Below are 12,292 nucleotides of genomic sequence, written 5' to 3'. Positions count from 1 at the left end.
CACGTCGTTTACTTTTATCTCCTTTGTGAATACAAGGCTTCCTTTTCTGGGCCTCAGCACCATGCAGTACGTAGACCATCAAGACATTAAGATATAATAGTATTGTAATATAAAACTGTTTGTCAAACAACAAAACCATGATACTACAGTATAGAGGTTGAAGAGTCAGGGTAAGTCTCTGTAGAGTTCACCTCCCTCACATCTCAGCCACTGGCCCCGAGTAACCCACTAATGTTCACCGCTCCTCAAGTTCTCTCAACAGCAGAACAGGAATAGCATTTAATTCTCCTCACATCTCTTATCTGTCTTTTCTACTTAGCTTGCTAGCTCTTGGAGGTGCTATGTATATTTTGACGTGCCTACTACAATGTGCTCCGATCATGATTACAACAAGTTCTAATAGATGAAGAAAATGGTTAAGGCTGCAAAATGAGTTTTTTTTCATTATTCATATGCTGGAAAATTGCATCTTTTAAATCAGAAAAAATAGCTTCCTAGTTGTTATGTGGAAGGAACATTTAATTTTTATGGATACTCTGTGCCACTTGATCGGTCAGAAGACTTCAGTGCAACATTGTTTCAAAATGAAGAATTTAAAAATAGGCATTTTTAAATAGGAAAATTTACAAATTGAACTTTCGGAAAGCAAAACCCGATTATTACAGAAGAGAAATGGAAATGAGTCAGCTACCTCTATTCACTGTGCAACTAATCATCATAAAGAAACAATTTTTGCTACACTTATTTTAATAAAATTATATTTAGAAAGGGATCAGGCTCTCAAAGGGAAAAAAAACCCTGAAGTTTTAGGAGCTGGTATGTATACGTTCATTAACTGCTACAGTTTGCATGGTCCCTTCCTGGTAAAGGGCACTTCCCCCCCTACCATTTTTCTCCCTTCTCTGAAAAAATAACTTTTGTTTTCACATGAGATCACCAGATCACACATTCAGTGAAAAATATCACACGCTGTGCAACTTGCATACATTACACTTTCAGCCAGACCATGAGCATATTGGAATGATTCAGATTAGCTATAGTACATATATAATAAAGAGCTTGCACGTCACAGAAACATCATTATGACATTTTCAAGAATTGTGTCACTTCTTCCAAGAAGTGTGAATTGAAAAGAAACATCTAAGGCTAATTTGCATTTCAGTTGGAGGGCCCAAAACCCATTCCAGCTCAAGATAGAGAGCTAAGTGAATCAGAGAGTTACTTTTACAAAGCAGATTATCATAATCAGGGAGCAACACCTGTACATGATTTGTAGATAATAGACAAAGACATTCTGATGACACTTAGGTCCACAGAAACAAGAATCTCACCTCTCTTCCCATATTTGGATAAGAGATGTCATTTCCCTTTACCTCATTTGGGTCCCCTCCTTCTCTTCTTGTTCTCCCAGTTAGCTGCACGACAAGCTACAACTTTCTTCTCATATGCACTTCACGAGGACCCTTGCTCAGCTGCCCTGCTCCCACCCTGACTCCTTTTCTCTTGCAGGATTTCCCTTCCACACACACAGCTATAGAAACTTTGACAGGATTCCAAAACTCCTCTTGTCTGAACACTTAGAAGCTTTGTGCTGCCAACCTACAGGGTCAGAGAGACATCTGTTAGTAATTAAGGCTTCCTTGATGTTTAAAGTTTTTAAGCAACTAATGCCCACAACATTTCTATTACATAAACAGATACTGTCCCTATTTATAGACACAAAGAGAGAGATATTTATGTGGTTTATCTGAGTCAGAAAACTGCCCAAGTAAATGCCTAGGAATTCCTAAATTCTCAACTCCCAAATTATCACATGCAAGGATAAATTACCTAGTTAAAGCAAGGCAATAAGGAGGCAAGAAGTAAACTTCAGTGAACAGCTCTGCCAGGGAGAATTTTGTCCTCACCTGACTGTGCCTCCCCTCTCAGCCCAGCTCTCCAGGGAGAGCAGGCTGCCAAATGCCGCTCAGCTAGACGTGATTTTTTTACCACATAGTAGGTCTTCTAAATAGCAGGAACTAGCAGGATATTTTCACTTTGACTCTTAAACCAGCTTTGTTCCAAGCCTCCTATGATTCAGAGTTAAAAATGCTCAGAACTCCCAGGTGGTCACGAGTTAGTTACACTTTGAAATTGGCTTTTTGGCACTTAGAAACACCATGCATCAGCCATTAGGGACTTAAAGACCTGCTTAAGAATTGAGGCTTGTCTCCTGCAGAACTCACAAGGAAGATGCCAATTTACACCTTGAACTTTCACCACCATTGATGCTCTTTTCACTCTTCAAGATAATTACACCATCAGACAACCCTCAGGCAGATCGGTTGGACTAGCAAAGCCTGCATCTTCAGCCAAGTCCTTCAGAAAGCCTGTCAGTATAGCTAACCTTCTCACTGTAAATAAAGGTGAACCGATCCTACGTTTTCCTAGGTGCTGGAAGGAGTTTTCCCTCTCAGTGTTGGGGAAGCGTAAGGTCTGTTTGCTAGAAATCAGACCACTCACAGAAGCAGCTTTTCAACCCATTTTACAAGTAGCATAAAGATTACGTGGTCTGCCCAAGCCCACAAGGTACACTACGGAAAAGCAGAATTCAAAGTTAATTCTTTGTATTCCAACCCAGGGCTTTTGACACCAGGTAGATGTTTACTCTTCAGCATATTTAAAATGTGAAATACAAAATGTTTAAGAAAAACTCCAAACCAGTAGTTGGTATAATAGCAGCAGACAGCAGTCAGATACATAGACAAACCAGTTTCATAACATTCCAATATCCCTATCTTGATATACATACCAATAAATAAGCATAAAGCTAAAACCAGCTACAAAGTGCAGCTATTTCAGTCGCTACTCTCTTCATCCCAAAAGAGAAGCTCACATGACCATCCAGTGATCTATTAGCACTGAATACTGGACACAAAACCAGATCTTCAGGTCTGAAAAAATCTGCTTAATTTCCTTGCAAGTATTAATGCATATACAGAAGCAAAACCAGAAGGAGTGCAGCTGGACACATAAATTTGCATACGTGCTGTAATACCTGAGTAATGCAAGTATTATTCCTCCAAAGGTAATAAACAAAGAAGTTAGTATTAAAGTTGGTGACATCTGTGAAGAATCTAGAAACTTTATGAGGATGTTTTAAGGGAAAAAGATAATGGGCAGCAGTGTTCAGACACATAAGACATATTCTTCATGCACAGAATAGTGCAATTCTTTTTGGCATCTGCATTTTCCCTTACAAAGCGAAACCCTTTTTTGACCCTTACAGTAGACCAAATCATCAACAAAAATCTTACTTCTGACTTAGCATACTGATTCACTGAAAGACTGAGTCAGTTGTAACCTATCAGATAAAGAATGAGAGAAAACATGCAGCAGTATCTGAATTCTGCCGATAGCTCTTAAAACACTTAAAAGCTTCTGCCACAAGAACTAGCAATGAATTAATTAGCCAAAGCTGAGAAATAATCACAAAATGACAAGCTACTGCAGTGAGCTTGGCTTTTTTTCATCTACCCTCTACATCCCATCTGTAGATTCAGGAAGAGAGCACTGCATACATCCAGCTGCACAGAAGAGTAAGCTGTGAGAAATCAAAGACTGTGTGTGGATCAGTCAGTCAACATTGTTGAGCATCCAGGCCACCTCTGCACAACCCAAAAGACTCCCAGAAAGTCAACAACAATAAATACAATTGCTGTTTTCCATTGTTTCCCCCACTGAGGAAACCAAAGATTAAAGTGCTACTTCCAGGCACTTAGGGGGATGCAATTCCAACTTCGGTGTGGTAGGTAAATGTTCTTCCTTGGCACATCCATCCTATTGACCTCTCCAGTTGCATGACATCAGTATTGTTATGTATTGCTGCAATATTTAGGCAAAATAGTTTTAAAAAGCATTCCAGTCACTCCTATTTCATGTTGTGTTCATTACTTTTATTTACCTGAATCTCCTAAATCTATCTTCCATTCTTTCTATTCTCTTCCAGTTAACTTTTCACTGCTTTGTTCTCTAAATCCCCAATCTCTTGACCCCAGGGGGTGGAACCCAGGTTATCAAACCTGGCAAGAAATCACCTTAAGCTTCTGCCTTAAAAGCAGAAAAAATACATTTTTTTACTCCCTACTGACTTAATATTGGTTTTGCCTTTTAACTGGACTAAAATCAAACTACAACCCATTAAAAAGATTCCATCCCAGTAACAGCAAAGAGAAACATGAAACAATACTTCAGGCAGTTTAGGACTGCTTCATGCTATAGCTCTCAAGTGTTAACGTAAGTGGCAACCACAAGCAAGCTATGGTAAGGCACTCTCCTTGCAAAACATCTATGAACAGTTCTCCCAAACACACTTCAGAATTACTTTCTATTCTTTTGGAGGTTTTCAGAGATTTCTGTTGTTATTAACAGCATGAAAATAGCATCCTAACAGTGACAATAGCACACTACTTTCAGAATCCTTTTATTTTCACACTTTAAAAAATAATGAACGTTATTTCCACCTACGTAAAATTCAAACCCCATGTTTGACTGGGGGGACTGAAGTGTGGACTCCATGTCAGTAAAAGGTACTATTTTGAGCAGCAGTTAATGGTCTACATATGTAAAAAAAGAACCTTCACCATCACAATAGTGAGGAGGAAAAAACGTAACCTCTCTTTTCTCTCCAAAGCAGACAAAAAGAGGAAATTGAGATGCGAAGTTATCCTTGAAATATATACATATGTGTATTATATATTCAACACAGAAAGTACAGTTAAGATGGATTTATTTCCTGGGGGGAAAAAAGGATACTTATTTAAGACATCTTTTGAGGAGATACTAGTATCAGATATGAAAAAGTTCTTTTCATAAAGCTACCGAGAAGTGGACACTGCTATGGTAAGCTTCCCACTACAATGAAACCAATTTTAAATACAACAATATAGGCACATAAATACAGACAAAAATATCTAGCCTGCAAAAAAAAAGCCAAAATAAAATAAAAAATGTGTTTATTGTGCAGACTTGATTTTCCCAAGATCTGAAAAATATATTCTAGTTTCTCTGTGCCATCCCCCTAATCCTCTTATTAGTGGACATTCACTCCACAGCTATTTCATTATGCTTCATTTCTGAAATCCACACATCAGTAGCATTCAGTACATGTTAGCAGCAAGGCTACATGTAACAGCACATCTTTTTATCTCACGGGAAAAACCTTTAGAAAAATGTACATAAACACATGTTGAAAGTAGTCTGAAGAGGGTCATCTATTTATATACTCTACATGTAAGAAATATTTTAACATTGTCAAATTTATGTTAGCATTGGGCATTTCCAATCACTTCAATATTCAGCTTGCCCAAGTGCTATTTTTTATTTTCTTGCACAAAGTCTAATCTGATCTAGAAATTTATTTCTCCTTCTGAATTCCTATCCACGTAGCATCAATAGTTATAAATTTAAAAAAACACTACTAAAATTATTTGAAGTAAAAATGAATTAACTTCTGACCTACTCTTGATAGTTCAGCACAGGTATGTTTGTAATCAATACTTGTTTTCCATATACATACAATTTTTCATTCTATCTCAAAAAAAAAAATCAAAAAAATGACAGCAGTGACCACTGTATAGGGAAGATAATGTGATTTTACACAGTGCCCTTCATTGTCCAGCTGTCTCTAAGCACTTTACAAAACAGTAAGCCCCCTTAGATGTACCACCATACAGGCAAATACAGCAGCTGTTCTGCACTCCACAAGAGCTCACCTTTAACCAGAGTAATCTCATACTGACAGGCTGCACATGAACCCAAGACACTGAGGAAACGTTTACTCTATTTAAAAAAAAAAAAAAAAAAAGCTGTTACATCTGTAGGTATAATGCTGCATGTACTTTGAATTCTTAAGTGTAAAATAAAGTATGGAAAATCAGTACTGTAAATCTATGTCGGATGTAACATATCTCTTGACTAAAAAAAAGTCCTTAATATCTAAGGTTTATGTAGCATTTTTCATACCACACCTAAACTCTGTGTACAAAACAATGCAAAACTCTATGAGTAGATGGAGCTCTCCCGTCTGCATAAGTGCCGAGGCCCAAACTGAGATTTCCCAAGTGACTGGTGCTTATACACTGGACAATATTCTAGAGGAAAGTCTCTAAACCAGGAAAGTAATCTCCTAAAATCAAAGAACCATTCCCAAAAGCAAAAGCTTTCTTTCTAGTAACTTATTCTTTGTAAGGAAAAGTTAGTTCTCTATGGCAAGGCACAGTCTAACTTTTTCAGTTCTTTATCTTCCATTCCAATCATGTGTCAGCAATATTAACCTTTTGTTTCAGTCATCATACAAAGCAGACAATGCTCACCTTTGGTCTCAGTAACAAGCTAGATAAAACTGGCTGTCTATATTATCATTTCCTCTCTTTCTACTTAACAGCTAGCTTTTTTTGGTTTTGTTTTTAATGAACACTGTGGGTAGACAGGTCAGACATAATCCTGCAGTAGAAAAAGTGGCAGATATTTTTACCATGAAAGCACAAAACACAGTTCTATACATTTTATTAATCTTGTCTCACTGAATGAGGAACTATCAAAAGCCTTCAGGCATACACAATTCTAAAAAAGAAAGCTTTCCATAAGGAAAGTCCTTCCTGTGTGTTTCATTACACAAGTTATCAAAACAGGATGTAGTACAGAGAGCACACGTGCATCCTTACTTCAATTGTTATGGCATTGGCCCTTCCTAGTTCAATTCTTTGGTGTGTAGTTATATTTGGGTGGGTTTTTTTTAAAGCAAGTATACTCTGCTCATAACTCTACGAAGCATGCAAAGGTAACTGGGCACAAAAGTGAATAACTCGGGAAACAGTGCAGAGTCAGATATTAAAGAACATGGTAAACTGCTAAGCCTTTTACATAAAGATTATTGTCTACTTGAAAAGGCAAGGTGGCCAGACCAGCCCCACGATACAAATTAACACAGTCTTCTATGCACCCGATGGCTGGATTATGCCAAAAATCTGGAGAACAAGGTTGAAGACACCTTATCTCCTGTCTCATTTGATACTACACTTCATGAGTGGATAAGAGCAATTCTGAAGTTCTGAGTTTCAGAAACAAATAAGCAGGTCCTCCTCTTCCCTCTGCTCCACCCTGCACAAAAACAGACATAGAAAGCAAACACTCATTTTATATCAGTGTTTATTTACATGAGAGAAGGTTTACACAAGGTGAAAAGTTGTTTCAACAGAAACCCAACAATCAGTGCTTTTGCCTGTCTTCAAAAAAGGGCCGACTTCAGGATTTGATGATGCAGCTTCAGAACATTTTGACAATCACTTGGGAAAAAAGTGCCAGGAATCAACTAAAACAAACAAAAAAATACCCATCAAGAATGACATTAGTTCTATACAAGTAGCCAGACACAAATGCTTGAAAAAGCAACATTCTGCTCTTTCAGCTATCTCCCCTCCCATAACCGTACTTCTGGGTGAGCTCTGTCTCCAGACTATGTAAAGCACAGCCTCAAAATAATATCTGTTCACTGTAACAGTTTGCCTGAAACATTCTTGCAACAAGTTACAACATTGATGTGACCATCCCTGGAAAACTTTAAAGATCAGGTAGATTATGTTCAGTTGTCTGTCAGAGGTCTGAGATGTAATACTCCAGTAAATAAATACTATTTATTGGCATGCCATATAAGGGCAAATGGAATGTAACTTGTTTTCCCATGACACGGACTACACAGATGTTGCTTTGCAAACAATCTGGAACTCGACTCATGACTTTCTCTTAGTGTTTCTGTAACTCCCTCCGTCTCAAAAAGCACGTACATCTTCTCTATAGAGATTTTTCTACTGGCATGAACTTTTTTTTTTTTAAAGTAGTTAACAAAAATGAAAATGTAGGATGCATTCTTATTTCTCGATGAAAAACACATGTTCTGTTAACATGAAAAACCGTCATAACAGTGAAAGAGTATTTTGTCTTTAGAACTTACACTTGAAAATTAAGTATGGTTATGTCACTTTTAGGAAAGAGGGCTGTTTATTTCATTAGTTAGCTACTGTGAGGAATGACAAAAACTAAGGCAAAGCAACCTTTCTCCTTTAAAAAGGATAATTGTCATACATTTGCCTTCCATGACCAGTAACAGCAAAATTCAGTCTTCTAATATTTTTTACATGGACTACACTTTCACTTATGCTCCAAAGTAATCTTCTCCCACAAACCATCCATGAATTTCTGCCCATGTTCTATTTAACAGGGGACAGGCATTACAGTCTGACAGAATATAACTATTATTGTTCTCATGTACACAAACCCATCTTTTTTTCAATACAAGAGTTTTTACGTCAATTTTTAAAGCAAACAATTAAAGAAATTGCATGGCATTTTGGGAAAAACATACCTTCTGGGGAAACAGAATCTCCATTCACAGGCACTGGTGCCTAAAAAGAAAATGAAAAAACAAAAGCACAAAACAAAAACCAAACAAACAAAAACAAAAAAATCATATCAGTGTTTAGTTAAAGTTTCACAGGTAGCACCCAAAAAAACTATCTTACTGCTGAAGTCAAGAGATACTAATGAAACCAGAACTTTCTGTTGCCCCCACAGGACAATGTGCTCTGCCTTACAGACTTTACCTTCCCCCCACCCCTCTAACTACTGCACAAATTTCTTGGTTGCTCATAAATGACAAAACAAACACACTAATAATGAGTGACAGATTAACATCTTACCTAATGTAAAGGGGATTTTCCTACTGTATTGTCTTTGAGGATAACAGGGTTTGCTGTTTACATAATAAAGAATAAAAATGCTCTTCCAATTACATTACTATATGTTTCAGTATAAAGGTTTGCATGTGAATATATACACACACAATTCAGGTTACATATATGCAAACATTTTTAAAAAACATGTAATTAAAATCTCTTACACCACATTTTGACAGAGTAGGATTAATTTCTGTGGAAGTGACAAATCATTTTAAAACACAGGTCTAAGTCCAGGTCCATTTCAAAGCTGATTACACCACTATTCAACCACAGTATTACACAGCATGTCTTCTCCTATTACTTCAATGACAAAATTAAAGCCAGTTTTAACACCAGCTGGAAGCAACCTGCCTCACGATGAGGACGCTAGTTACTTGCATAGCAACAATCCTCCACTGCCCTTCCGTCTGCTCCTCACAAACAGACAAGTTTTCCAACTGACATAACTGCGGGGAAAGCAGCAGAGAGCAATCCCAGGGCAAGGAATCCTGCCACACTCACTCACACACACAAATCAAATGCAAAAAACATGGATGTTGGCCTCTGCCATGACACAAGCCCACCCCAACTACGCTTACCCAAGAAGATAACCCCAGGAGTAATCACTTAAGTGACCCACGCAAAAGAAGAAACAACCTCAAAGGCAGCTGTTTGAAGCTTCAGGAGAACAAAGCTGCACAGTGACCACCCATGTCTTCCACACCAACAGGTGGAACTTCCTGCCACGACTTAACGGCACACGAAGACATTAATGAAAACTTTGCAGTATCCTGCAGGCAGGCAAACTGACCCACAAGCTGCACAGCTTGGCTTGGCACAGTGCAGCACTCCGACTGAGCTGCATTGATGTGAAATTCCCCACGAGTTTGCCTGCCTCCAAGCAGGCACAGGGCTCAATCCACTGAAGAGCAGGTCAAAGCCTGTGAGGAGGGAAGGGAAAACCAGTATTCTTTTCCCACTTTACCCAGGAAAATTACCTGCACAGGGGGTATATGACTGGTCTGAAAGGATGTGCCAGTATGACAAATGTAATCCAGGTAATCCAGGACTTAAAATCACAAAATAGTTTGGGTTGGAAGGGACCTTTAAAGGTCATCTAGGCCAACCCCCCTGCAATTAGCAGGGACATCTTCAACTAGATCAGGTTGCTCAAAGCCCCATCAAACCTGACCTTGAATGCTTCCAGGCACAGGGCATCTACCACCTCTCTGGGCAACCTGTTCCAGTGTTTCACCACCCTCACTGTAAAAAATGTCTTCCTTCTATCTAGTCTAAATCTATTCTGTTTAGTTTCAAACCATTACCCCTTGTCCTATCCCAACAGGTCCTATTAAAAGGTCCATTCCTAGCTTATAAGCTCCTTTTAAGTACTGAAAGGCTGCAATAAGGTCTTCCGGAGCCTTCTCTTCTCCAGGCTGAACTGCCTCAACTTTCTCAGCCTGTCTTCATAAAAGAGGTGTTCCATCCCCCGATCATTTTTGTCACCTTCCTCTGGACCCACTCCAACAGGTCTGTGTCTTTCCTGTGCTGAGGACCCCAGAGATGGACATTGTACTCTAGGTGGAGTCTCACGAGAGTGGAGTAGAGGGGCAGAATCACTTGCCTCGGACCTGCTGGCCATGCTTCCTTTGATGCAGCCCAGGATGCAGGCTGCAAGCACACATTGCTGGGTCACGTCCAGCTTTTTATCCACCAATACCCCCAAGTCCTTCTTCTCAGGGCTGCCCTCAATTCCCTTCATTCTCCAGCCTGTACTGATACCGGAGGTTGCTTTGACCCAGCTGTAGGACCTTGCATTTGGCCTTGCTGAACCTTATGAGGTTCATATGGGCCCACTTCTCCAGCTTGTCCAGGTCCCTCTGGATGGCATCCTGCTCCTGGGGCATGTCAACCACACCACTCAGCTTGCTGTCATCTGCAAACTTGCTGAGGGTGCACTCAATCCTACTATGTCATTGATGAAGACATTAAACAGTACCGGTCCCGGTACAGACCCCTGAGAGACACCACTCATCACTGATCTCCATCTGGACACTGAGCTGTTGACCATCCAGCCAGTTCCTCATCCAAACAGTTTATCCAATCCATATCTCTCCAATTTAGAGACCCTGTCAAAGGCCTTACAGAAGTCCAGACAGATTACATTCATAGTTCTTTCCTTGTCCACTAATGTAGTCACTCCATCATAGAAGGCGACTAGGTTGGTGACGCAAGACTTGCTCTTGGTGAAGCCATGCCGGCTATCTCGAATTACCTTGCTGTCCTCCGTGTGACTTAGCACAGCTTCTAGGAGGATCTGTTCCATGATCTTCCCAGGCACAGAGGTGAGGCTCACACGTCAGTAGTTCCCAGGGTCCTCCTTTCAAGCCCTTTTAAAAATGAGTGTAATGTTTCCCTTTTTCTAGTCACTAGGGAATTCACCTAACTGCCATGACTTTTCGAATATCATGGAGATCAGCTTGGCAACTACATCAGCCAATTCCCTCAGGACTCTGGGATGCATCTCAACAGGTCCCATAGACTTATGCATGTTCAGATTCCTCAGGTGGTCATGAACTTGATCTTCTCTTACAGTGGGAGGGACTTCGCTCCCCCAGGACCTGCCTTGAGGTCCATCCACTTGGGAGTTGTGGGAAGAGAGGCTGCCAGTGAAGACTGAGTTTAAAAAGTTGTTGAGTACCTCAGTCTTCTCCTCAGCTGTTGTTACCAGTTTGCAAGTCATGTTCATTGGGGGCTTCTTTGACCTTCCTTTTCTGGCTGACACACGTATAGAAGCTCTTATTATTCTTCGTGTCCCTTGCCAAGTTCAGCTCCAGCCATGCCTTAGCCTTCCTGACCCCACCCCTATACAACTGGGCAACGTCCTCATACTCTTCCGAGGATACCTGTCCCTGCTTCCAGTTTCTGTGCACTTCCTTCTTGCCCTTTATTAGTCTTGACTCATCCATGCTGGTCTCTTGCCATCCATTCCTTATTTCTTACACATGGGGATTGAGAGTTCTTGCACTCCATGGAAAGCATCTTCCAAGCCTTAACACCAGACAATCCTCTCTCTTTCCAGTAAAACCAAAGCTTTACCTCATAAGGCAGGGAGAACCAGTGGTCACCATGTACAAACAGGTGCCTGCCACTTCTAGGATAATCACTCAAAGTTTGAGAGACCAGGAACAGATCAAAACCTCATCCCACTAAACCAGAAATCTCTTCATTACATGACTCTTTCATTTGGAACACTGTTTAAAAAAATCCAAATAAATCAATAAATTAAAAAACAAACAAATGAAAAAACCCCAACAACAACCTTCCTCCCTCCCCCCCAAAAAAACCCACAAACAACCCACACCCCCTCAAAAAAACCCCAACACAACCCACAAAACAAAACAAAAAAACCCCACCATCCCTGGAAGTGTTTAAGACCAGGTTGGATGAGGCTTTGGGCAACATGGTCCAGTGGAGGGTGTCCCTGCCCGCAGCAGAGGGGTTGGAACTAGATGATCTTTAAGGTCCCTTCCAACCCA

General features: G+C 40.0%; 1 protein-coding gene across 1 annotated transcript in view; it reads right to left on the bottom strand.

Moving 5' to 3' along the window:
- Window positions 1–7,171: 7,171 nt before the first annotated feature.
- Window positions 7,172–12,292, bottom strand: part of PPA2 (inorganic pyrophosphatase 2) — a 41,247-nt gene continuing 36,126 nt past the window's right edge. Inside the window, exons 11-12 of the mRNA XM_075751511.1 lie at window positions 8,402–8,441; window positions 7,172–7,351 (exon numbers count right to left, since the gene is read on the bottom strand). Coding sequence (XP_075607626.1) covers window positions 7,323–7,351; window positions 8,402–8,441 — 69 coding nt within the window. The 3' untranslated portion in view covers window positions 7,172–7,322. The remainder of the gene's footprint in view (window positions 7,352–8,401; window positions 8,442–12,292) is intronic.

The sequence above is a fragment of the Balearica regulorum genome, chromosome 4, assembly GCF_011004875.1.
Source record: "Balearica regulorum gibbericeps isolate bBalReg1 chromosome 4, bBalReg1.pri, whole genome shotgun sequence".
Classification (NCBI taxonomy): domain Eukaryota; kingdom Metazoa; phylum Chordata; class Aves; order Gruiformes; family Gruidae; genus Balearica; species Balearica regulorum.
Note: the sequence above shows the minus strand (reverse complement) of the source record. Positions and strands in the feature narration are given on the sequence as shown.